The following is a 23,984-nucleotide window of genomic DNA, read 5'->3' as shown; positions in this document are numbered from 1 at the left end:
GTATCTCAATATGACCGCCGGAAACGCAAAAAGAGTGTCGGGTGGAGTGAAAGCGATCTGGATGGCGAAGAAACGACTGATATCGCCTCAGCTACGGAATCTGAGCCCGCTGGGCCCCCCCTTAGTATTGACGCCGAATGAATCCCATCAGTACCGAGTTGCAGGTTTCCCATTCCACCAAGAATTGCCGAAAGGCCATTTCCCCCATGAAGCAGATAAGGAGGAGCAATTGAGAAGAGAGACTACCTCACGTCGCCTCAAAGACTTGGCGGCATTATCACCTCCAATCTATCCTCCTCAGTCGGCCCAGCAAGGCAACATTCGCTTCCAACATCTGGGTGCGTTGACAGCGATCTTACATCGATGTATGCTCCAAGGTGATTATGTCCGAGCTGGACGAGCCTGGGGCTTGATCTTGCGCGAAGATTACAGAGGCTTTCAGATGGATGTCCGCAACGAAGCAAGGTGGGGCATTGGTGCTGAAATCTTGCTACGGCGTGACGAACAGAAAACTTCAGCCAATCCTGGTACCACCAAGGTGCCGAATCCGATGGAAAGCACACCCATAAATTTTACCACCAAGGGTTTTGCAGCAGCCAAAGAATATTATGACCGCCTTATTCTCAACCATCCGTTCACGAAATCTTCGCCACAGTCGATTTCCTCTTTGCACTTCTACCCTGCGATGTTTGGGCTTTGGGTGTATATCACTCAGGAAGAAAGCAAGATGACTAGGAAGAATATTTCTCTTCGCCAAGAAGAAGAGCCTGAGGAGTTTTCTGAGGACGAAAACTCAGAATCCGAATTTGGCCACCGTCGGAAGTCACTAAACAAGACAGATGCTGCCATCACAGCAACCAGGGCATTGGAATTGGAAAAGGCGCAGCAGATTGCTGCGCGTATGGACCAGCTCCTGGGATCTCCTCCATACTCCGACTCTCCTGAATTGCTGGAGCTCAGAGGCATGATCTGTTTGTGGATCGGAGATCTGTTACTATCTGCGCTATCATTACCTGTGGACTTTGAAGAGAACGACGACCCTGACCGGATGCTCATGGATGAAACCCCCAGCTCCCTCGAAGCGAGACGTGAGTACAGACTGGCAACTGAAAAGAAAGCAGTCGAAGTCCAAAGGTCGATTGAGCTCTTCGAGAAGGCCAAGAAACGAGGCAGGAGTGTGGCATACAATATGGAGAGCCTTCATATTGATGATGACTCTGCTGATTGAGGTCCTTGTTGAGATGATCTCGATGTCTTTTCCCATGGGTTGTCATGTAAACGGCGGACCTATGGATTACTATATGCGGTTTTGACCTTTCGGGTTTAGCAACCCGATACGCCGTCACGTAACCTCCCTTCAACGCCCTCCGACATAAAAGACCCGTCTGCGCTGGCTGCTCTCCTCCCTTCCTCTCAATTTTTCATTATTCTGCCTCTCTATCTTGCACTCATCGCCGCCCCATGTCTTTTACTCTCGCCCCCACCGACTACTGCGCATTTGCTTTCAACCCGACGCACTGCCCCCCCCCCTTCTTTTTTTTACCAGAGATACCGCATGATCCGATATCCAGCTTGCCATGCCTGTCACCCGGAAGCGTAACCACCAGGATGATACAGCATCCTGTTCTTTCGTGTCGCAAATCCTACTCCTTCTCTAGGGCGGTGACTGAGCACCATGCTACGAAGATATATGGGTCTCCCTTTTTTGTCTCTGATTCCGCGGGCCTCCTTCAAATCCGCGAAGTGCCGGTATACTCTCGACGGTATATCCCTCTCCGGCCGCCCCACCTGAGGTTGCATTGCATAGCCCCTGTTTCACAGAATGGCTCCCTATTGCCTGGCCAAGCGCATAGCTGTCGTCATCGTCGGTCTCTCCTGACCTTCTCCACCCGGTCGGTGAAAACTCGAAATCACAGTCGGATAGACCCGCGCCAGCCCATGCGTTTCTACCTAGCCAGCACAGGCGTCCGAGTCTTTCATTTTCGGGGCATGCGCCGTACCTCCAAGGTCAATTCCATGAATTTAGTGAGGCTGAGACGTTATTAGCCTCAATGAGCTTGCGGAAGAAGTGACCGTTGACTGCTCGAATGAATTTGACATGGATTTCTTGAATGCGTCTTCTGGAAGAGATTGCCATACTTGCTTTTGAAATTTGATACTTCGACATGTTATGGGATCGTCCAGGAGCCCTGCAATGGAGGACCTTTTCTACTTTATCAAATAAGCATAGTTTATTCGCATCAAAAGTTAGATATCCCCGGGAGGCATGCTGTCATCCTCATCGTCTTTATACGGCCAGTTTCGCCAAGTTAACTCCCGCTCGTCCACTTCTGCTTGCCGAACCATTTCCATACGAAACTGTCGATTGCCCTCCGCCGCCCTCTCAAAGTTTTCTGGCTCGGTACCGCCTTCCAGGTCTATATCGAAATGGTCTCTAACCTGGGACAATAGCTGTTCAGACTCATTCCATTCCTGCGATTCCACCATGGCAGCCTCTCGTTCTTCGTCGCTGAACACAACCGGACAAGCGGCCGAGGAGATGCTGCTCCATACCGATGGAGTCGTGATACCTACTAACGCAGCACGTAAGTTGATTAAGTCTGCGTCCCAGGGATACCCTGTCTGGCGAAGGAGATACTGCCGCATTCCGAGATGAGGAAGTCTCAACAAATTCATGTGTTCCTCATTGTATACGCCTGTCGCGGCTGTGTAGTAAAGGTTGGCCTCTTCCCAGCGAAAGACGGTTCTGCATTGTCTCTGTTGTTCGATTCCCATCTTATCGAAATCATCGGGAAGAGATGGAATATGCATACTTTGAGGTCGGGAGGAATCATGCTCACAGAATGCGGGATAACCCACTTGCATGAAGCGGGGGAATACCACAGCATCCTGCCAATCGATGATACTGATGATTTTGGTTGATCCAGGTGCCAACAAAATGTTGCTTAGACTCAAATCAGGGTGTCTCAGCGTCGGAACGCTGTAAGAACCTGGCCGGGTTATATGAGGCACTAATTGTAGGAATCGCGTAAGTAACGAGGTGTGCTCAGAGGGAAGAATGTTATGATTAGTCGGTAAAAGAAAAGTTTGGCGAGGCTGAGCTTTGGCGTGGTGCTGAATGACAGCCATCTCTCGGCGAGCCGCGGACGTGACACAGTCCTTAGGTGAAAGCCCTGACAACAATCAGTCCCGGTCATAGGGATAACAGAGGGGAAAGGGGGAAAGGGGGAAAGGGAGGAACGTACAGGGTCCACGGTCAATTTCGGTTTTGCTTCGTTCGCCATGCCAAAACTGCCGAGCAGACACAGGGCCGATACAGAAATCCTCCACGATTGGTATCTGGGTTTCCCCGGCAAGGTCCTTCTTGTGATATAAGCTTCCATATGCAGGAAAATGGAAGTCAAAAATCTTCCTCTCTATATCTGCGATCTGTGTCATGATATCTTTTGTCTCGTCGGTAGTGAGAGATAATTACCGTGAAGAAAGACTCTCCCCCTTCACTCGCTCCATCAGAATATACTCTGCTCCGATGGCATTATTCAATGTTGTTGAGTAAGCTAAGACCTCTGGTACAGGAAGTTTAAGGACAGATCGTAAGAAGTTCATGGTGGCCACCTCACTGGCGGTTGTATAATGAGGAGGCCCGGCAATGGGAGTCGGAATTCGCGCGATCACTTCACGGCCATTCTTTGCTCGCAGAAGAAACACTTTGTTGAAGCCTCCCTCTGCAAACTTAGTAATACCAGGGCAATAGACTTGTTTTACTGCTTCGCCGGCGATCCGTTGGAGCTCTGTTGGTCGAAACTTGACGTATCGTTCGTTCAAGCGGTCGGTCTCGTTGAATCTAGCTGGAAGTCAGTGGTTACGATCAAAGCAATAATAGTCTTCACCTACATCCATCGTCGCGATGTATTTCGAAAGTATTCCTCGCGGAATGCTGGTGGGCTGGTGGATAAGTGATGGCGGGAGGAAGCACTGGAACAGATCAACGGTCTCCGCAAACAGGGAGCGGATGATACACTTGGACTAATGGCGAGTCTCCGGAAAAACTTCACCATTGTTCAGAAACAATAGTAGTAAAAAAAACATTCAGTCACGTAGATGTTGCCTGATGCAGGTTCACTTATCAATTGAGCAAGGTGAGAGCTTGCCAGGAAACAGCTATGTTGTACACGATAAGGTTTGTAGTTGGACCTGTGAATTACTAGATATGGTTAGTTTTGCCATTTGGGGTTTAGTGCCCCAATACGCCGTCACGTAACTTCCCTTCAACGCCCTCCGACATAAAAGACCCGTCTTCGCTGCTCTCCTCCCTTTCTCTCAATTTTTCATTATTCTGCCTCTCTATCTTGCACTCGTCGCCGCCCCATTTCTTATAATCTGGCCCCCACCGACTACTGCAGCCCCACTCACTCTGCACTGTCCCCTTCGTTTTTTTACCAGAGATGCCGCATGATCCGATATCCAGCTTGCAATGCCCGTCACCCGGAAGCTTCAATAAGCGGGTTCTACCAGTTTGGGACTAGTGTCACACTAAACCTACACTAAATATGCAATAGAAAAAAATAGAAAAGAGGGAAGAGAGCTCTCTGCCTAATAATTGGCCTGGAGACGTGAATTTCCAGAGACTTGTGAAGTTGTCTGTTCCCCTGTTCATTTTTGCCGCCGCTGCCTGCCGTATGTACCTACCTAGGTAGGTATGACCTCGGGATTTGTATCAACTTAGTCATCGTTCTTTTCCTCCAGGGCTTGTAGCCACTAACAAATAATACTACTCTTCTTATTATCTCTCAGCGCAGAAATCTTACCTTGCTTTCGCTTTCTCGTCAAAGGGAGCCCGGAGCCCTAGAGAGTAAGGCTGATTAACACTCATTTCTGCGGATAACAAATCGAGCCTCTTATTATCATTGTTCTCAATCTTGAAACGCCACGCGCGCAGCCAAAATGTCCATTGCAGCTCTGCCCGTGGAATTGATCTCAAAGATATGTAACCAGTTGGATTTCCAGCAATTGGTCGCCCTGAGGTTATCGTGCCGCGCTTTGTACAGAAACTCACTGGAGAATTTCGCGGAGACCTTTTACCGAAAAATCCGTTTCATTATGACAAGCGAAAGTCTCCATGAATTGGAAGAACTATCCAAGTCAAATGGTCTCCGCGAGCATGTCCAAGAGCTATGGATGATACCAACTGTGTTCAATGGTACTGAAATGCCCCTCGGCATGGTATCTATATCATCAAAAAGCTGCCGACAAGTCAATGGCGATGAGCTGGAAAGCCGGCATGCTATCCACAAAGCCATGCTTGCGGATAATTCCAACCTGCTAGAATCAGAAGCGTTCAGTGTTCGACTTCGGGAATGCATGGATCGATTTCAGAACCTCCAAACAATAGGACTCGCACATTACAGAACAGAATTTTTGCTTGATCCACGGCAGCAGACAGTTCCATTCTTGGGAAGGCGACAGATGATGAGCCGGATTGATTTTCGATTCGATGTTTACAGCCTGGAACATTTTACACATACCGGTCAGCATAGCCAGATAAGGAAACTGAACTCCTTGGCATTGTCGAAGCTTTTTCTTGCGTTATGTGGCTCAAGCTGCAGACCCCGAAAGCTGTATACCTGCGATTCCAATTTCTGTGGTGATATCGGCCCCAGGATTGCCCTCTCCGAAGAACAATTTGACTCTCTACTCTCTACTTTGAAAGGCCTAGAGGATCTTCATTTATGTATTGATCTCAATGAGGCGGCTTGGCTGAAATTTCTCACGAAACTTGCACCTCAACTGGAGGGGCTGGTTCTGTCGCAAGATCATATGCCTGCCTATCCGGCAAAAAGCTACGTTGGAAACATGTTCCATAACATTAGCTTCACTCGACTCCGAGAGCTTCATATTCACGAGCTCGATATCTATTTCAACTCTTTGGAATCACTATTGCATAGTGTAAAGAAAACTCTGGTCACTCTTACACTTGAACGGGTGACAATACGCAGCGAGGAGTTGAGAGCTGCAGAAAAACCTAGGTCGCAACATACCAACACACCTTGCGGCGCTGGATTCTCTCTGACATCACCAGCGTCTCAGTTCACTTCGCCATCGTATGTACCAACTTCGCCGTATGTACCAACTTCGCCGTTTGTACCAACTTCGCCGTATGTACCAACTTCGCCGTATGTACCAACTCCGCCGTATGTACCAACTGCGCCATTTTTTTCACCATCACCATTGTCCACACCGACCGTAGCTTCGCCGGAATATGGACCAGCCCCCCTACCAGTACGGCCAGTATCTGAAACAGCATGGGCAGAAAGTGCACCCCAATCCCCACAGCATTCCTCGACCTCCGAATCCTCTGAGTCGACGACAGAAGAATATCCAAGCGCAAAGTGGCTATCCACTTATCACCCATATTCTCCACCTGAATTTGCTCGAGGCTCAGTCTGTCCGATGTGGGAAACCCAAATGGCATGGAGACGCAACGAAGAAAAGGTGACTTGTCTGTCTAGCCTTTTGGACATTTTACAGAACGAGCTATCTCTAGAAACACTCTTATTGGAGGATATTATCTGTGACGGCAATTATTATTATTTCGAAAGAGTCAATGGAAACGGACAAAGCGGCCGAGTGGATTTTGACATTCGCAAGGCTAATCTTTCGTTGAAAGAATGGATTTCCCGTTTGAGGCCAATTTCTCACTGCCCGGGTTATCGCATTCTAGACCTCAAGGAAAACAAAGGTTAGTAGTGCCTCCCTATTTAGTCATTGCGGTTACTGATGGAATCTAGAAATAGAGGACTGGTTCGACAAAATGATAGGAAAGGACAGCGGGTCATTCAATAGGTTGGACTGTGACTGCAAAAGGAAGAAGAAGCCGTTGTGGGGATGTCCTTTTGGATGTCACCGATATTAGAAAAAGGGAATTGATAGAGGGACACCCCCTTTGGATACTGGGAACCCCCCCGGCAGCAAGAGGAACCAGGCTGTGTCGGAAAGCCGGGTTTTTACGACCGAGTTATGATAGAGAGCAAAATTGAGCCTTCAATAGCAGATGTAGAGCAAGTGCCTCAGGTGGCTTCGAAGCATTGTGCATTGTCGTCCCGAACGGTTTATATGGTTTAGTTATACATACGCTATAGCCTAAGGCATAAGCTTCCTAGGGAGCGACCGGAAACGGAAAAGGGGTTTTATTAGATAGGAGGCGAGGGCTTCTTTATGATATAATTACACTATACATCCATATTGCCCAGCTAGTACTATCTAACAGAAACCATACGATCCTTACAGAATCTCAGTTTGGAATAATCGGCACGTGACTACGCGGCGATATCGCGTTTGCCCAACAACCTTACCGTGTGACTGATCCTGCCGTCTTTCGGGTGTCATCAAGAAAAGAGAACACATTTATTCATTTCCCCTAAGATAGCCAGCTTCACAATATCATGGGGGTTGGCGATTATGTCCACTCCAAAGAAGGTGGGCAGGCTCGCGGAGCCCCCGACCAAGCCACCCAGTCGCGCCAGCAACGTGCAGAACAGGCCAGAGTCGAGGTACCTGTCACCCAGCTAGTCGACCCAGCCCCTCCAGGTGCCAATGGTAGAGCTGGGTCGCTAGAATTTCGTGGTGCATCCCAATTCCCAAATCAGCCCCGCAGTCTCCCTACGCATGGGATGCAGCGGGAGAGCATGTTTGATACAGACGTGGAGGCGATTGATGATTCAACTGTGGCAGGGACTAGTGTCTACGGATTTGACGACAACAAATCTCAGGCAGCGTCAAGTACTAATGCTGCCTACACCAACCCGGATCCACAACCAATGTACCAGCCGCAGCCTTCACGGCATACTTACGGGTCTAACTGGTACGAAGGCCTGGGCGACCAAGCTATGAAAAAGGCCGGTTTTGATTCGGATGACTTCGATGACTTTGGAAGCCAAATGACTTCATCTCTTGGCGGAGATGGCGGGGATAATGAAAAGCCCGACGAAGCACCCAACTGGAATGTGTCGCACAAACCGCGTACGACCGGGGAACCATTGAGCAAGCGCCTGGAGAATTTCTGGTCCGCCAGCAGAAAGAGAACTTCATCGCGGCAGTCTGTCAATGTAGACTCTGACCCCGAGCCTCAGACTCAACCACAACCCAAGTCTAAGCCGCGTAAATTAGGTCAAATGCTTCCTCCTACGGGGCCCAGGAAGATTGTTCTCCCTCACACCACGTCAGCAACACCCAGGACACGTTTCAGTCCTCCAAAGCCTTCGCTCCTTGAACAGCTCGACCAACAACTCGACGCATCACCTACTCGCCATAACTCTCAACCTCCGCCAGATGTTGGCCGGACACTCAGCATTACATCGTTCCAGGAACATACCGACAGCGATGGTGGAAGCGACGATGGCATGGACCGCACCATACGAGCGGATGGACGACGGGAAAGCGGCGGGCATTCAATCAATGCCTTTGATATGACCAGTTTGACCGACCTAGACGTCGATCACACCATTCAAGATCCTTTTTTTGTGCAAGATTCCCACGAACCAGAAGAGCCGCTGCATCGTAGCCGCCGCAACACTGCCATCCGTTCCAAAAAGCGATCCCTTGAAGCAGATTACCCACCGGAAGTGCTCTACCAAAAGTCTTTTTCCGAGCTCCAAGCTGAGCCCTTTGACAAATCACCCACCCCTCCTCCACCAATCGCCAAATCACCTTCGTTGCCACCAAATCCACCACCTTTCCCGGACCCTCAGGAGCCCAAGAATGCCGTCTCCCACCTGTTGACCCTGACAGACCAAGAACGCCAGAATTACTTGTCCCACATGACTATGGATGAATGGGAAGACTGCGGAGATCAAATGATCGAGCGTTTCACCCATCTTCTTTCGGAAATGAAGAACCTACGGCGTGCTCGCCGCCGCACAGCTGCTGTGTTTGAAGGCGAAGTCAAGCGCCGCCATGACCAAGTTGAAACGCAAAGTTCGGAGTTGACGAATAAATTGACTGAGATGAGAACCGGCGGTGCAGAGGTTCTGCGTGGACGCCACTCATGAGTAAGGAATGATCTTTTGCTCAGCCTGGCTTTTCATTGACCCCTATGTTGTTTGAGATGATCGTGTTATGCCCCAAATTACCCACAGCGGGACTTGATTTATTCATGTTCAATACCCCTTTTACGCTTTCAAGTTTCTTGTTGCTATTGTTTATTTCCTGGGGTCCTACGTGGGGTCTTATCGAGTTCGCATTCATAATTTGGTCTGAATGGTTGTTGTTTTTTTCCCTGCTAAAATGATGTATGATATGGACAATGCGTAGCTCACTCGCCAAAGCTATGCTATCTAACCTATGGTTTATTCGCCCAAATGAAATGGAATACCAGATATAATAACGCCATCGACCCATAATGCAAGAATACCCCATCTCCCACTGCAATCGTTGAGAGGGAGATGAGACTAAATAGTGTAATAGAAGCTTGGAAACTTATCGAGCCTCGGCACCGGGTTTATAAAGCGCGGCAGCGAGTCTCTTATAGTCCTCCAGTAGAACAGCTACATCCCCAATACGGAGTTCGCATGCATCCTGTGTCTCAAGGAAGCGCTGGATTGGAGGATCAATTTTCAACGAAGGGTTGGGGAGCGGGCTGACAGGACCACTAGTGCCGTCTGTCGAGGCGGGTGACGGCTTGAGTCTGTCCAGTCCCGATGGAGATACAGACCTGCCGCTGGGAGTCTCCGGTGCGTTGCGGCCAAAGTTCTTCATCATGCCCGGGATATGGTTCAGAGGGTTGAGCGTGTTGCCGAAGTTTCGCATTGATTCTAACGGCGTGGGGCTAATGGGTGAACTCGATGCAAAATCTTCCCGCAGTGATGCCGTGATGGACTTTTTACTACTCCCTTGGGTTCGGGTGCTATCCACACTCCGGTCCCTAGGGGCAGGGCCGCTGGAGAGGTCTGTGAGTCTTGAACTACTGCGTGGGGGTGTGCTTTCATCCACGGAAACAGAATTGATCGCTGCGAGCTCCCCTTGGGTCAGGTTTTGGTTGGTTGCAGCGGCAAGCGGCAAGCTCACCAGACGGCGAGCTTCGGCCAATGTCTTTGGCAGTATTGGTTCGCTACCGTCCGGGCCAGGTCCTTGGACGTTTTGCATTTCCTTCAGACGACCAAACAGAAAGTTGAAACTGCTGTCCAAGGTAGCACCAATGTTCTTCAAGCTTTGGTCAGCAGTGGTGCGCACAGCATCATTTGCAGCCCCGAGGACTTTAGAAGGTGGTTGGAAAAGGTTGCTGAGACGTCGTTGCTGTGGTGTGGTGGAGGCTTGAGGCCTGGGTAATGTAGAAGAGGCGGGTTCTTTAATCTCTGGTTTTGATAATTCCGGCGATGCAGATACAGTCGTCACAGCCGATGTGCTAGTTTCCTTGGGTGGCCGAAAAGGATCGACATGTTCTGCGGATGGTGTCGTTGTCTCACTGGGGGGTTTCAGAGGGCCATCCTGCAGCTCATCGGCACGCAGTGTAGAAAGATCGACGTTTTCCAAAAAGCTTATTGCAGCCTCTAGATTGGTTAAGCAGTAAGCCGTTTCTCCGTCAATTTTGTTTGAAGACCTGAAACGCTGGATAAAAACCAAGTTGCTGACAATATTGATCCCTTCAGGAGGGCACGTCACGAGTGTATAAATCAACGTGGGTAGAATCTCGTCCGCAGAAGAAGAGGACGGTAAAAGTTTAGTAAGAGCGTCAACGATGGCCTTGTGCGCCGCTGCGAGCTGCTGAAGCTTTCCAAGGGGGTATTTGTAATCGTTCATCTTCGCAAGATGCTCCCGGGCTTGACAAAGGAATTCATTCGCCTCGTCCTGCTTCTGCTCGTCGATTGCTTCAAGGTCCAGATCGATCCCAAGGTCCTTCAGATTAATGCCGACCAGCAGCAAAGCTGCAGTCTTGGAACGCAACTTTTCATCCCGCACATCATCTAATGTACTTTTGTGCCTCCAAAGTTTATCATAGACCAGCTCGCAGACCCTTCGCTCGGCGGCCTCTTCTAATGCACTCCGTTTGTTTTCAAGGGCTCTGCGAGCCTGTCGCTTTTCAGCTACTTCCGACGCAGTCAGCATTTGGCGACCCGAGGCTCCTGCCCTGACATCATCTTGAGAGCGTTTGCTGCTTAGTTTCGACAGTGCGCTTCCTCGTGGAGCTTTTACAGGCACCTGAGGCGACAGATCCCGGTTGATACGAGATATGAGAGCAGATATGTGTGTCGCAATGTGGGACTCGGCGCGGCTGTAGAAAACTTGGAAGAGATCGGAGATCTTCTCGATCGTGGGGGGCGAGTTGTGTACTTTGGCGCTCAGGGAATTCACAAAACTATTGGCGAACAAGGCTGTCAGGATAAAACATGGAAACAAGGGCACTGATATGACCACACTTACCGATCTGCCAGGCTGATTAGTTCGATCGGTAGCTCCTCAGAAGGGTCTTGTACGCTTCGCGAAAGCACAAAGCCATCATCTGCCTGGGCCTCGCCTGCTGTGCCGGAGTCTGCGGAGCCTCGTCTTTCGAATACATCGTGTCCACTTTCCTGCCCCTCATTATTGACAGGTGATGACAGAGGTGTTGTTTTGGAATCTTGGTCAATGGGAAATTTCACTTCCGAGCCAGCCATTCTGGTGAATGACCGTGCTAAATGCAAATAAGGCTGAGTGCTAGTTTCAGAGGGGCCAGACATTTTAGAGCCAGGGGCGATGGGGTTCTATAAGGCACTAACTGCGTGTCTCCGCTTCCGGGTACAGCTGATAGGCCTGTGCTGATCCGCGTCTGGGAGGCCAAGTTCTAGCCTGTTGTCCAGAAGTAAAGCGATCAGAAGTATCCTGTACCAAACATGGAGGGTGCTGCAGCTTATCAGCAACAGAATGCTTTTCTCCTGGTCATTTCAGAAGACACAAATTCACGAGGAATCTGATTCACGCGAGATCGCGTCACTTCACTGGGGGTACTCATCACGTGCCGATTGCTCTCCGCACTGCGTCACTTGATAAGTGACCTTGCCGATAACCGTGATAGACTCACATAGGCTCACGCCTCCTTGACTTTGATCCTCATCATCACCCCCATCATGCCTCGAAAACGGTCACGATTTGAACTTAGCATCCACAGCCTATTATTATCGGTTGCAGTATTATCAGGTGCTGCCTACGCCTCAGGCTACTATCCACCCTCTCAGCAAGTCCCCATCATCCCGCCCCAGGTACCTTTGAAGGGGGCCGAAGCTACACCAGATATCCATGAGTTTGTAAGATGCCCTACGCAACTTGTATCACGCTGGATGACCTATAATAACCGCTTATAGTCCTTGCGCCATATCTTCCACCGAGGTACCTATGAACAACCCGACTTCCATGCCAGACTCGACGTCAAGCCAGATACTCGCCTTCGAACTGTATCCGAAGATGGGCACGAAGAAGAATATATTGCATCGGAGTCCTCTCTGCTTGCTTCATCCAGTCCTCTCACAATACAACGGTTAGCCGACCGACGACTCCCGGTGATTCAAGGTCACTTGGCAGCTGCGCGGTCTTCGGGCTTTGCGGCCGCCTTGTCTCCACAAGAATGGGCCCTGGACACCTTGCCTGGTCCGAATATTACAGACAAGCCGACCGTCTTGACATTTGCACAAATGACCGCAAATGACTATATTGAGGAGCCTGGAACAGGACAGTGGCACACTATCAATGGCAAATTCAACTATTCGGGGAGCTTTGGTTGGCAAAAGGATGGACTGAGGGGCCACATATACTCCGATAAGACGAATGGCACTGTTGTCATTTCTCTGAAGGGCACTTCGCCCGCTCTTTTTGATGGCGCCGGTACCACAACCAACGATAAAGTCAACGATAATCTATACTTTAGTTGTTGCTGCGGCCAAGGAGGCTCATACCTATGGAGACAATCATGTGATTGTCAGAGTGCTACATTCACGGCAAACCTGACATGCATCATCGAGTCTATGACCGACGAAGACCGTTATTACCGGGCAGCGATCGACCTATACTCTAATGTTACGGAGATCTACCCGGATGCAAATATTTGGATGACGGGTCATTCGCTAGGTGGCGCCATGACGAGTCTGGTTGGATTGACATTCGGATTGCCTGTAGTCACTTTTGAGGCCGTCCCAGAAGCATTACCCGCAGCTCGACTCGGCCTCCCAAGCCCGCCAGGTTATGACCCACGATTTCCACAGTCGCGACAGTATACTGGAGCCTACCATTTTGGACATACAGCAGACCCAGTATTTATGGGAACCTGCAATGGAATTAACTCGATATGTACGTGGGGCGGCTATGCGATGGAGTCAGTATGTCACACTGGACAGGTGTGCACGTATGACACCGTGGCAGACAAGGGCTGGCGTGTCGGTCTTGGTACCCACAAGATTGAGAACGTGATATCTGATGTTCTTATGACATATGACAGCGTGCCCTCATGTGTCGCAGAGGAAGAATGCTTCGATTGCGAACTCTGGAAGTTCTTCCGAAGCAACGGCTCTGAGATCACAACTACTACCACTACCACCACCACTACCACATCTCCCACCAGAACTTCTACCTGCAAGACCCCCGGGTGGTGGGGCTGTCTGGATGAGAGCACAACTGCTACTACTACGACTACGACTACGACGACAAGCACTGCCACTACTACTACATGCATGACTCCTGGTTGGTTCGGGTGCAATGATCCTACTACCACAACAGCCACCCCAGCACCCACAGTGACTACCACTTTGCCCACGGTGACTAGTACAACGACCAGCTGTCACGACCCAGGGTGGTTTGGCTGCCGTGACGAAACAAGTACGGTAGCCACGACTACCGCTAATCCTGCCTCGCCCACTTCCACAGCCTGTCATAGCCCGGGAATATTCTGGGGATGTTGGGATGAGCCAACTAGCACGACCGCGGTTACCTCGTTGCCCGCTTTCACCTCGGCGCCCATTTCCACAACATGTCATAGCCCGGGAATATTCTGGGGATGTTGGGATGAGCCAACTAGCACGACTGCGGTCACGTCGTTGCCCGCTATCACCTCGACGCCCATTTCCACAACATGTCATATCCCGGGAATATTCTGGGGATGTTGGGATGAGCCAACTAACACGCCTGCGGTTACCTCGGCGCCCACTCCTACCAGCTAACCCCTATTCCTTCCCATGCATGCACTTGCAGCATACTCTCAGTGTCCCCTTGATTTCGATTGATCTGTAGGTTCTTGAGAAGCCGCAAGCGCTAGATATACCCACGCACTTTTACGATTTGTTCGGACCCCAATCTGCTTTGGGTTTCCTTGCGATATACAAGATATACGATTGGCGCATTGAGCGAGCATTTGTTTTTGTTTTTGCTTTTGACTTTTTCTTGTTGTTCTCACGACTCAGCTGAGAACTTTTTTGAGTATTTCTTCGATCAATTCCAAGGGAAGCACTATTTGAGGTACTCTGTCGAGGCACAGTTGATATTAGCCAATACCTCGCGCAGCACCTTGGAGGGACTGACCCTTGGAGGTTTTCGGGATTTTTTTCGGGTTGCTATCATGCAATGGAGATTAGATCAATGAATTCGTTGAATATAAAAGTGTGTATTTGACTCTGCTCAACAAGTCTGCAAGGTCATCTCCGTACCGGATCGGAAGCCGGGGCTTGCCGATCTCGGATCGTCCCGGTAGAATAAGTTCAACTGACAGCTTGAGCTCGGATCGAACTGCTTAATTGGGAAAACTTGACCTCCCCGGAATGTCTCTCCCTCTTAAGTCTAGCCATCCATTTACAAATTCCATCTTTAGTACTCCAATTCTGGGGAGTGGACCCGATAGGGTGACATTGGCGATTGGATATCGACCATTCATGCGCACGTAAGAGGCCCAGCGTTTTTGCAGATACATCCTATATCAAGAAAGCTACATGTAGGTAGTGATGTTAGCTGATATTCAGATTGATTTGTGGGCCAATAGACAGTTGGATGATTTCCATATCAAACCCCGGTGGGTCCATAGGTTCCGTAGGACTTTTCCATGGCTCCCCACATGACACTTTTTTTCTTTGCCATATAAACCAGAGAGTGCTCCCGGGACCTTCCTCTCTTCTCCATAGATCTGCCATCATGGGTCAAGATAACGAGCCTAGTAGGTTTTGCACCCATCAAATCCTAGAACACCAACTAATGGTCTTCTCTTCGCAGAAACCTACCGCTACAATGAGACTCCGGTCTACACGGCCTCCAACGGCTGCCCAGTACGCCTAGCTCACTTCCTCCTGAGTCGCAAGGTCTAATCATATACATATAGGTCATGGACCCCCAGGCTGCCCAGCGCATTGGCCCTAACGGCCCTCTTCTGATGCAGGATTTCCACCTGATCGATTTGCTGGCACACTTTGACCGTGAGCGCATTCCTGAACGCGTGGTTCATGCTAAGGGTGCTGGTGCCTATGGCGAGTTTGAGGTCACTGATGATATTAGCGATATCGTATGTACCGTCTGGGCAACTTCTATAATTCCGCGGAGAACACTAGGCTAATACCGCATAGACAATCATTGATATGCTCAAGGGTGTGGGCAAGAAGACGAAGATGCTCACCCGCTTCTCGACCGTCGGTGGTGAGAAGGGATCCCCGGACAGTGCCCGTGATCCTCGCGGATTCGCCATGAAATTCTATACCGAGGAGGGCAACTGGGATTGGGTGTTCAACAACACCCCGGTTTTCTTCCTGCGCGACCCTGCTAAGTTCCCCGTCTTCATCCACACCCAGAAGCGCAACCCGCAGACCAACCTTAAGGATGCCACCATGTTTTGGGATTACCTTTCCACCCACCACGAGGCCGTTCACCAGGTGATGCACCTGTTCAGTGACCGCGGTACCCCGTACTCCTACCGTCACATGAACGGCTACTCCGGCCACACCTACAAGTGGATCAAGCCAGATGGCACGTTCAACTACGTCCAAATCCACTGTAAGACCGATCAGGGCAACAAGACCTTCACCAACGACGAGGCAGCGAAGCTGTCCGCTGAGAACCCGGACTGGCACACCCAGGACCTATTCGAGGCCATCCAGCGCGGCGAGAACCCCTCCTGGACCTGCTACGTGCAAGTCCTGAGCCCCGAACAGGCCGAGAAGTTCCGTTGGAACGTCTTCGACCTCACCAAAGTCTGGCCCCAGCAAGAGGTGCCTCTGCGCCGATTTGGCCGCTTCACCCTGAACAAGAATCCGCAGAACTACTTCGCGGAGATTGAACAGGCCGCTTTCTCCCCCTCTCACATGGTCCCCGGTGTCGAGCCCTCCGCCGACCCAGTCCTTCAGTCCCGTCTCTTCTCCTACCCTGACACGCACCGCCACCGCCTGGGCGGCAACTACGAGCAGATCCCCGTCAACTGCCCGCTCAAAGCCTTCAATCCCACACACCGCGATGGCTACATGAACGTCAACGGCAACTACGGCGCTAACCCTAACTACCCTTCTACCTTCCGTCCGCTCGCCCACAAGGCCGTCAAGGCTAGCCAGGAACACGAGAAGTGGTCCGGCGCTGTCATCGCCGAACAGTACCCTGTGACCTCAGAGGACTACGTCCAGGCTAACGGCCTGTGGCAGGTCCTTGGCCGTACCCCCGGCCAGCAGGAGAACTTTGTCGGTAACATCTCTGGTCACCTGTGCGGTGCCGATGAGCGTGTCCGCAGGGCTACTTATGAGATGTTCCGTCGTGTTAACGCGGATCTTGGTTCTCGCATCCAGTCTGCTACGGAGGCTCATGTTACTGGTGCCCCGCCAGCGCGTTTGTAGTTGCACTTTTCCTTACTTGGTTTTCATACTCAAAATAATCGTGGGTTCACTCCACATCACTGCATATAGATATATCAGCAATTTGAATACGATTTACGAATTTGTACGATACTTTATTATGGGCTAACCGAGTTCTTCGTAAATTTCAGGTCTATGAATGGCTTGTACACGATATTTTAAAAACAGTAACGCTTTCCACTGTGCTTTGAAAGTTAGTCTTCTCGCAATTCTGCCTAGCAGAGATGAACACTACGCCATCGAGTAAGTTGGACATATTACTTATGGCCTTTGTATAAATTTCCGATCCTTCTGATTCGATCTCTTCTACTGCCCGTCCAAGAAACGACCTATCAATATCTCATTAGCATTCAATCCAATGACACAGGGAGAAAGATATCCAGGGCAACTCACGCGTTCCATGATAATTAATCCTGTTAATAGCCGTATGTTGATATGCCGCCGTAAAGATAGCGTAATTCACAGGAGTAGGAACATAACCGATGGCAGGGTCATCATCCATGTCATAACGGTAGTTGAACGAGTCATAAATCGCAGTGTTAGCATCAGCCGGAAGCCTTAGAAACTTGTTCCTATCCAACTGATAAATCAATTGCGATCTATCAATGTTGTTAGCATATGACCCCAAACATATCAGAAACAGAAACAGAAACAGGAAGAGGAACAAAACTTACAGAAAATCTCTACAGCCAACCAATTGCTCGTTGGGTGTATCAAAGTGACAGGGCACCAAATGAGTATTCCGAATGATCCTAACAGCATCCCCAACTGTCCTGTCGCCGCCCATACGTAGCTTGACAACTCGCATCGACCTCTGATGCGGGCCTTCGTACCCGAAAGTACTCATATTTAGCTCACCAGTATATGAACCTAGCTGTGGTCCCGCACCTTCTAAATCCAGGACAACTCCCCTGGTGCCAATAGGTGCGTATGGGGTGTCGTCTTCCAGTGGATGTAAGAATGTGAGCCGGAGGATGCAATGGTTATTTCGCTCTGGGTCCTTGGACCAGTCTATGTCTTTCGGCCCCATGTCTAGAATTTCGAGATGGCATCCAGAAATCTTCTTGCGGGAAAGGCCCATGGGGATGTTCATGTTACCTATGAGCTCGTAGTCCCGGTTACGGACTACGTTCTCGGCTGGGACACGAAGAGGGCGCGGTGGTGGGAGAAGAGGAGAAGGGCAGGTATTCCCGGAACGAAGACTGCGTGGCATTTCTGTGTAAATGGTTGGTTTACTTACTAGATATGTGGTGTTGGTGATTTGGCTGCTGGTCAGGGATTGGTCGCTGTTAACGGATTGGTTGCGGTTGGGAAGTGGCTGTTATTGACTTTGAAATGTTCAGTATAGAGTACGGGGGACGGATTGTGTCTTATATATTAGTAGACCTTTGAAAACTAGTACTCGATGGAACCATGAGATTGTAAGAAAATAGCTTATTATAGTGATCGAGCAACATCTGAAAGAAGTGGATAGACTATAATTAACCGAGTCATCAAAGAGACAAATATAGATGTTCAAAGCAACCTTTGAAGAGTAATTAGACCAATACACATTGTCCGAAGAGACTATAATTAATCGGGTCGATCAAAGAAGATCTTGTGAGGGGATTCCGGGAGATGAACATTGTTGCTTGAACTAAACCCTGAATCTCAAATAGCATTGTTGATCAAAGAAACTAAGTCGTCCGAGCGCAGGTATGTTCTAACTATTGGCGATCAATGTCGGATTCGATAGATTCTATAGGATAAAGATCGCCGTTTCTAGCCGGTTTATAGTAGAGATGAGATCAAGAGTATACGTGGTTCATTATTTTCCGGTGCAAATATATAAAGCCTAATAGAGAGTTAGTATATGTAAGATAATAAAATAATCCGAATACTCCAATTCTTGAGGTTGTAGTACATTTTTTATTGCTGCAAGGGGAATTATAGTTCCCCCACGTGGGGTTGTAAGACCAAGTCCTTCCCGAGGTCGTATAGCTTTAAATTGTATACGGAGTACTATATAATCGTTAAATTATATTAGGTCTGATCAGCAATTACAACTACCTAGAATAACAGATACCATAGCGCCATCCAGACATATAATCAAGTTCACACTGTTACCATGACCCATCACTTGCCCCATCCGGGTATCGCCAAGCTTCCTCATCCCGCGAAAATTTGCGCTTGGAGGCATCGAGCCCGTCAAATTCCCCGTTCCCCCACCAATTCGGACCATTGACTTTTATCCTCTTTTTGTCTAGCCCTTTTGCCTCTGCCGCAGTATTCACTTACCCTCGGTAGGCGTCAAGGGGACTTTTCGCCGCCCTGGAGTACTCGCGTGCAATGTTCCCATTGTGGGTACTCTGATTTTTCTTTCCCCTGACTTCCGAACCAGGCCAACTTTTAAACCCCATATCGAAAGTTACTTGAGACAACCCTCCAATTCCTCCCAGAGCCTCCCGGTTACCTCGCCCATCCAACATGGCCGAACCCAAGGCCTCAGATGCCATCACCCCGGTGGATGGCCCTCCCGCATACGGATACTCTGCGGCCACAGGACCCGCTTCGGACTCGTCCATGACCAAGGTCATTCAAAATGCAAAGGCAGCCACGGAGAAGGAGCAGTCTATGAGTTTGATGCAGGGCATCCGCCTGTACCCTAAGGCCGTTCTCTGGAGCGTGCTCATCTCCACGTGCATTGCCATGGAGGGGTACGATATTAGTTTGGTCAACAACTTCTATGCCTTCCCGCAATTCAATCGCAAGTATGGTGAGCTGTTGGCCGATGGCTCATATGAAGTTTCCGCAGCGGTAAGTTCAACCAATTCCGGCGGCGGCCATCCCTCCATCTCTTGGAGTGGGGTGGGTTTGCCTCTCTGCGGGATGAAGAAACTGACAATTGTCTGAATATACAGTGGCAAGCAGGTCTGAGCAACGGTGCCTACTGCGGCGAGATCATCGGTCTATTCATCAACGGCTGGGCTTCGGAACGATTCGGTTACCGGTACACGATTATGGCCTGTCTTATACTTGTTACTGCGTGGACGTCCATCTTCTTCACGGCTAAGAATGTGCAAGCCCTGCTCGCGGCAGAGATTCTCTGCGGTATCCCCTGGGGTGTCTTCCAGACTTTGACGATTACGTACGCCTCGGAGGTGTGTCCCGTGGCGCTGCGAGGGTATTTGACGACCTATGTCAATTTCTGCTGGGGTCTTGGCCAGCTTATTGGCATCGGTGTGATCAAGGGTATGTTGAACCGGAACGACGAATGGGCCTACCGGATTCCATACGGACTGCAATGGATGTGGCCGCTGCCGCTCTTTATTGGTATCTACCTTGCGCCCGAATCCCCGTGGTGGTTGGTCCGGAAAGGCCGCACTGAAGATGCCAAACGGGCCCTTGTGCGGTTGACTAGTAAAAGTCAGGGTCAGGATGGAGATTTCGATCCCGATGAGACAGTCGCTATGATGGTTCACACTACCGCTTTAGAGGAAAAGATTACCCAGGGTGCCAGCTACTTGGACTGCTTCCGGGGCACTGATCTCCGCCGCACAGAGATTGTCTGTATGGTCTGGGCCATCCAAAATCTTAGCGGAAACTCATTTTCCAACTACTCGACCTACTTCTTGAAACAGGCTGGGTTAGACTCCTCTAACTCTTATGCCTTTGCCATGGGTCAATACGGCATCAACATGATTGGCGTTTTTGGAGCATGGTTCCTTATGACACTCGGAATCGGCCGACGAACGTTATGTCTGTACGGTCTCTGTGGCCTGTGCACTATGCTATTAGTCATGGGTTTCCTTGGCCTTGTTCCCGAAGAGCACAAAGACCAAGGCTCCCTAGCCACAGGTTCCATGATGTTGATATGGGCCCTATTCTACCAGCTGACCGTTGGCACGGTCTGCTTCTCCCTCGTAGCCGAGCTCTCCACCCGCCGACTGCAAATCAAGACAGTCGTGCTCGGCCGCAACCTGTACAACGTCGTCGCCATCATCTGCGGCGTTCTGACCCCTTACATGCTGAACCCGGGCGCTTGGAACTGGGGCAATTACGCCGGTTTCTTCTGGGGTGGCATTTGTTTCTTGTGCATCATCTACACATACTTCCGCGTTCCCGAGCCTCGCGGCCGATCGTTCGCTGAGCTTGACCTGCTCTTTGAGCGCGGTGTCAGTGCTCGCAAGTTCGCGACGACCCAGGTGGACGTTTTCGATGAGACCATTGAGGGCCGCGTCATTGATGATTACCGGGCGGAGAAAAATAACCGGACTGATGAGAGCCAATTGGAGAAAAATCACGGTTCGATATGATGCGATGTGTCTACGTTTACGACTAATTCTGCTTCTGGGAACCTAAATTGTTAGGCACTCTTGCATGTACATAGCATTTTCAGCATTAATAGCATTAATCTAATATCTTCATATGATGGTCAATACAAATGTAAAATGAATTCTCCAATTTCTCTCATACCTCCACTCCTCTTTTGGTGCTGAGAGCCCCAGATGATACTGCACTAGGTAATATAACCAATACTTTATTCTACAGCTCCAACATTGTGAATTACACAAAGGCCATGGGAAAAAAAAAATCCAGCTTCTTCATTCCAAATGAGTATATGTTCTACCCATCATCTATTCATGGGACCACTCAGGCTTCTTCTTCTCCGCAAAGGCAGTCATACCTAGAATAATCGTTAGCAACCCACATCTCAAACCCAGTAATTCAGCAGACCAAAGTGTCAACTCACCAATCTTCTGATCCTTGCTGCCAAAGAGCGCATGGAACAACCGTCTCTCATACTCAACACCCTCCTTGAGCGACAACTCCTGACTCTTATTAACAACCTCCTTACCAGCAACAACAGCCACACGGCTATAGCTGGCAATAGTCTCAGCTGTCTTATACGCCTGCTCAAGCAGCTCCTCCTTACCACCCGGCACAACCTTCGCCGCAACACCCCACTCACCAGCCTCCTTACCGCTGAAGTTCTTGCCGGTAAGGATAAGCTCCATGGCCTTGCTCTTGCCGATCGCACGGGTCAGGCGCTGAGAGCCGCCTGCGCCGGGGATCGTGCCGAGCTTGATCTCCGGCTGGCCGAACGTGGCATTTTCGGAGCAGTACAGGATGTCGCACATCAGGGCTAGCTCGCAGCCGCCGCCGAGGGCGTAGCCAGAGACGGCGGCGATGACTGGGGTGCGGATGGAGGTGGCGAGGTGGGACCAGGGCGCAATGAAGTTGTCGCTGTAGGCGGCGGAGAAGCTTAGAGGGGCCATTTCTTTGATGTCGGCCCCGGCTGCGGGTTTGTTTGGTTAATATTGTTGAGGCATATTAGGGATTGGGCCGAGGGAGTGACCGGAAAGGATATAGTGAATAAGTGCAAGTAGAGCATGTACCTACCGGCAAAGGCCTTCTCGCTTCCAGTTATAATAATCGCGCCGATGCTCTTGTCATTGTCGTAGTTGCTCAGGGCTTCATTAAGCTCCTTGAACAATGGAGAGCATAGTGCGTTGAGGGCCTTAGGGCGGTTAAGGGTAACTATAATAGCAATGAGAATTGGTCCTGTAGTATATTGACAGATGTTACATACTCAATCCCACACCGGGCTTGGGGGTCGAGGTGAGGATGTGCTCGTAGCTACCAGCAGCTGAAGAATAACCCCGGACTCGGGCTAGGTAGGAAGTCAAGGGGGCCGATGTCCGGGAAGTGGCCAGACGAGTGCATTGACGGGCAAACATTGTGATATGTCAAGCAAAAGGCAGCTACTTTCAGATAATTGAGATTGAATTATGCAGAGAAACGAGGGAGTAGCTACACGATACCATCATAGATGGCCCATCTCCCCGCGACCGATGAACGCCGAAGTTAACCGTCCCGAGGTACACGTGAAGAGGCTAAGCCCTTTTAGTCTGTCTTATGTCACTGCACCGCCACCATCTTGACTGTGCCATATCTCACGTGCCCATAAGTGGCTGGTGACTAATCTCTAATATGATTGGCCTGTGGGCAGTGGACACTTTTCTGTCCTGAAGTGCAGTGCCTGTCCGGGAATGTCTGGTTTCAGCAGCTTATCTTAATCACTGCTTTCTCCTTTGCTTTTCCTCTTTACTTTCTTTCTTTCGGTGGTCTAGCCCTGTGCTTTGCCCATTCTCTAATTCTTCATCATGGATGTCCCTGAGCCCGATCAGTCGCCCTTCACAGCCGTGTCCGCGCACACCTCTAAACTGACTCGAGTGAGTGTCTCGTGAGGGGCAAAGACATTGCGCAATGTCTTTGGATCCTTTATTTCTGAAATTAGTCGCAATAGTTTGATCAATATGCTAATACATCAACCACAGCACTATCAAGCCTACCTCGATGCCTCGACCCCGTACACAACCTACCGCTGGGTTGGTTCCGGCGTGCTCCTCTTCGTCTTCTTCCTGCGCATTTTCCTTGCGCAGGGCTGGTATATCGGTATGACTCGATTGAACCCCTGAACTGGAATCAGCAAAGCAGAAATGATGCGCTTCAGCTCCAGCACGCGAAAGCCATTCATCCACCGCGGAACATCTACATAAACAAACCGCTAACGCTGGAATCTCATTCACAGTCGCCTATACGCTCGGCATTTATCTCCTGAATCTCTTCCTCGCTTTCCTGACTCCCAAATTCGACCCCTCTCTTACCCAGGACGAGGGCCTTGAGGACGGTGACGCCGGATCCCCCAGCCTCCCTACCAAGAAGGACGAGGAATTCCGGCCATTCATCCGCCGTCTGCCGGAGTTCAAGTTCTGGCACTCGGCCACTCGCGCCATTGCCATTGCCTTTGTTTGCTCTTGGCTTGCCGTCTTCGATATCCCCGTCTTCTGGCCGGTGCTGGTTGTTTACTGGATAATTTTGTTTGTGTTGACGAGTATGTTTCCCCCTTTGATCGGAATTCGATGCCGTACCTGTATCGGTTTGTTGTGGATATCCGTCTAACTTTTGGCCCTTTTTGCAGTGCGACGACAAATCCAGCACATGATTAAGTACCGCTACGTGCCTTTCTCCTTCGGAAAGACACGGTATGGCCGCTCATGAGATCTTCAATTCCTGAACTTCCTTTTTGTCTCTGACTCTATATCCACGATTCGCATGTGCATGTCCTATATCTGTATGTGCACTTTGGCTGGGCAACAGACAGACATG

General features: G+C 50.0%; 11 protein-coding genes across 11 annotated transcripts; 6 read left to right on the top strand and 5 right to left on the bottom strand.

Annotated features, from left to right (window-relative positions):
- Positions 1–10: 10 nt before the first annotated feature.
- On the top strand, positions 11–1,228 carry N7525_004255 (uncharacterized protein; the record flags this gene model as incomplete). The annotated part of the gene is made up of 1 exon (XM_002565969.2): positions 11–1,228. The coding sequence occupies one exon, from the start codon at positions 11–13 to the stop codon at positions 1,226–1,228; it is 1,218 nt and encodes a 405-aa protein (XP_002566015.2).
- Positions 1,229–2,247: 1,019 nt separating this feature from the next.
- N7525_004254 (uncharacterized protein) lies at positions 2,248–3,438 on the bottom strand (the record flags this gene model as incomplete). Its single annotated transcript, XM_061212962.1, has 2 exons — positions 2,248–3,173; positions 3,246–3,438. The coding sequence occupies 2 exons, from the start codon at positions 3,436–3,438 to the stop codon at positions 2,248–2,250; spliced, it is 1,119 nt and encodes a 372-aa protein (XP_061069983.1).
- A 33-nt stretch (positions 3,439–3,471) lies between these two features.
- Positions 3,472–4,058, bottom strand: N7525_004253 (uncharacterized protein; the record flags this gene model as incomplete). Its single annotated transcript, XM_002565970.2, has 2 exons — positions 3,472–3,844; positions 3,895–4,058. 2 exons carry the CDS (start codon positions 4,056–4,058, stop codon positions 3,472–3,474), a joined length of 537 nt encoding a protein of 178 aa, XP_002566016.2.
- Positions 4,059–7,442: 3,384 nt separating this feature from the next.
- On the top strand, positions 7,443–9,047 carry N7525_004252 (uncharacterized protein; the record flags this gene model as incomplete). The annotated part of the gene is made up of 1 exon (XM_002565972.1): positions 7,443–9,047. The coding sequence occupies one exon, from the start codon at positions 7,443–7,445 to the stop codon at positions 9,045–9,047; it is 1,605 nt and encodes a 534-aa protein (XP_002566018.1).
- A 427-nt stretch (positions 9,048–9,474) lies between these two features.
- Positions 9,475–11,711, bottom strand: N7525_004251 (VPS9 domain-containing protein; the record flags this gene model as incomplete). The annotated part of the gene is made up of 2 exons (XM_002565973.2): positions 9,475–11,350; positions 11,416–11,711. 2 exons carry the CDS (start codon positions 11,709–11,711, stop codon positions 9,475–9,477), a joined length of 2,172 nt encoding a protein of 723 aa, XP_002566019.2.
- Positions 11,712–12,098: 387 nt separating this feature from the next.
- On the top strand, positions 12,099–14,177 carry atg15 (triglyceride lipase ATG15; the record flags this gene model as incomplete). The annotated part of the gene is made up of 2 exons (XM_002565974.1): positions 12,099–12,275; positions 12,333–14,177. The coding sequence occupies 2 exons, from the start codon at positions 12,099–12,101 to the stop codon at positions 14,175–14,177; spliced, it is 2,022 nt and encodes a 673-aa protein (XP_002566020.1).
- A 961-nt stretch (positions 14,178–15,138) lies between these two features.
- On the top strand, positions 15,139–16,814 carry fgaCat (catalase easC; the record flags this gene model as incomplete). Its single annotated transcript, XM_002565975.2, has 4 exons — positions 15,139–15,160; positions 15,217–15,269; positions 15,323–15,502; positions 15,564–16,814. The coding sequence occupies 4 exons, from the start codon at positions 15,139–15,141 to the stop codon at positions 16,812–16,814; spliced, it is 1,506 nt and encodes a 501-aa protein (XP_002566021.2).
- A 324-nt stretch (positions 16,815–17,138) lies between these two features.
- N7525_004248 (uncharacterized protein) lies at positions 17,139–18,045 on the bottom strand (the record flags this gene model as incomplete). The annotated part of the gene is made up of 3 exons (XM_002565976.1): positions 17,139–17,161; positions 17,226–17,431; positions 17,507–18,045. 3 exons carry the CDS (start codon positions 18,043–18,045, stop codon positions 17,139–17,141), a joined length of 768 nt encoding a protein of 255 aa, XP_002566022.1.
- A 1,253-nt stretch (positions 18,046–19,298) lies between these two features.
- On the top strand, positions 19,299–21,127 carry N7525_004247 (putative MFS alpha-glucoside transporter; the record flags this gene model as incomplete). The annotated part of the gene is made up of 2 exons (XM_002565977.1): positions 19,299–19,628; positions 19,733–21,127. The coding sequence occupies 2 exons, from the start codon at positions 19,299–19,301 to the stop codon at positions 21,125–21,127; spliced, it is 1,725 nt and encodes a 574-aa protein (XP_002566023.1).
- A 321-nt stretch (positions 21,128–21,448) lies between these two features.
- echA (enoyl-CoA hydratase echA) lies at positions 21,449–22,552 on the bottom strand (the record flags this gene model as incomplete). Its single annotated transcript, XM_002565978.1, has 4 exons — positions 21,449–21,498; positions 21,565–22,110; positions 22,215–22,352; positions 22,405–22,552. The coding sequence occupies 4 exons, from the start codon at positions 22,550–22,552 to the stop codon at positions 21,449–21,451; spliced, it is 882 nt and encodes a 293-aa protein (XP_002566024.1).
- Positions 22,553–22,978: 426 nt separating this feature from the next.
- N7525_004245 (Rer1 family protein) lies at positions 22,979–23,876 on the top strand (the record flags this gene model as incomplete). Its single annotated transcript, XM_002565979.1, has 4 exons — positions 22,979–23,047; positions 23,153–23,270; positions 23,407–23,709; positions 23,797–23,876. 4 exons carry the CDS (start codon positions 22,979–22,981, stop codon positions 23,874–23,876), a joined length of 570 nt encoding a protein of 189 aa, XP_002566025.1.
- Between the last annotated feature and the right edge of the window lie 108 nt (positions 23,877–23,984).

This window comes from Penicillium rubens (genome assembly GCF_028828025.1).
Source record: "Penicillium rubens strain IBT 27055 chromosome Unknown utg000002l_segment0_segment0, whole genome shotgun sequence".
Taxonomy (NCBI): domain Eukaryota; kingdom Fungi; phylum Ascomycota; class Eurotiomycetes; order Eurotiales; family Aspergillaceae; genus Penicillium; species Penicillium rubens.
Note: the sequence above shows the minus strand (reverse complement) of the source record. Positions and strands in the feature narration are given on the sequence as shown.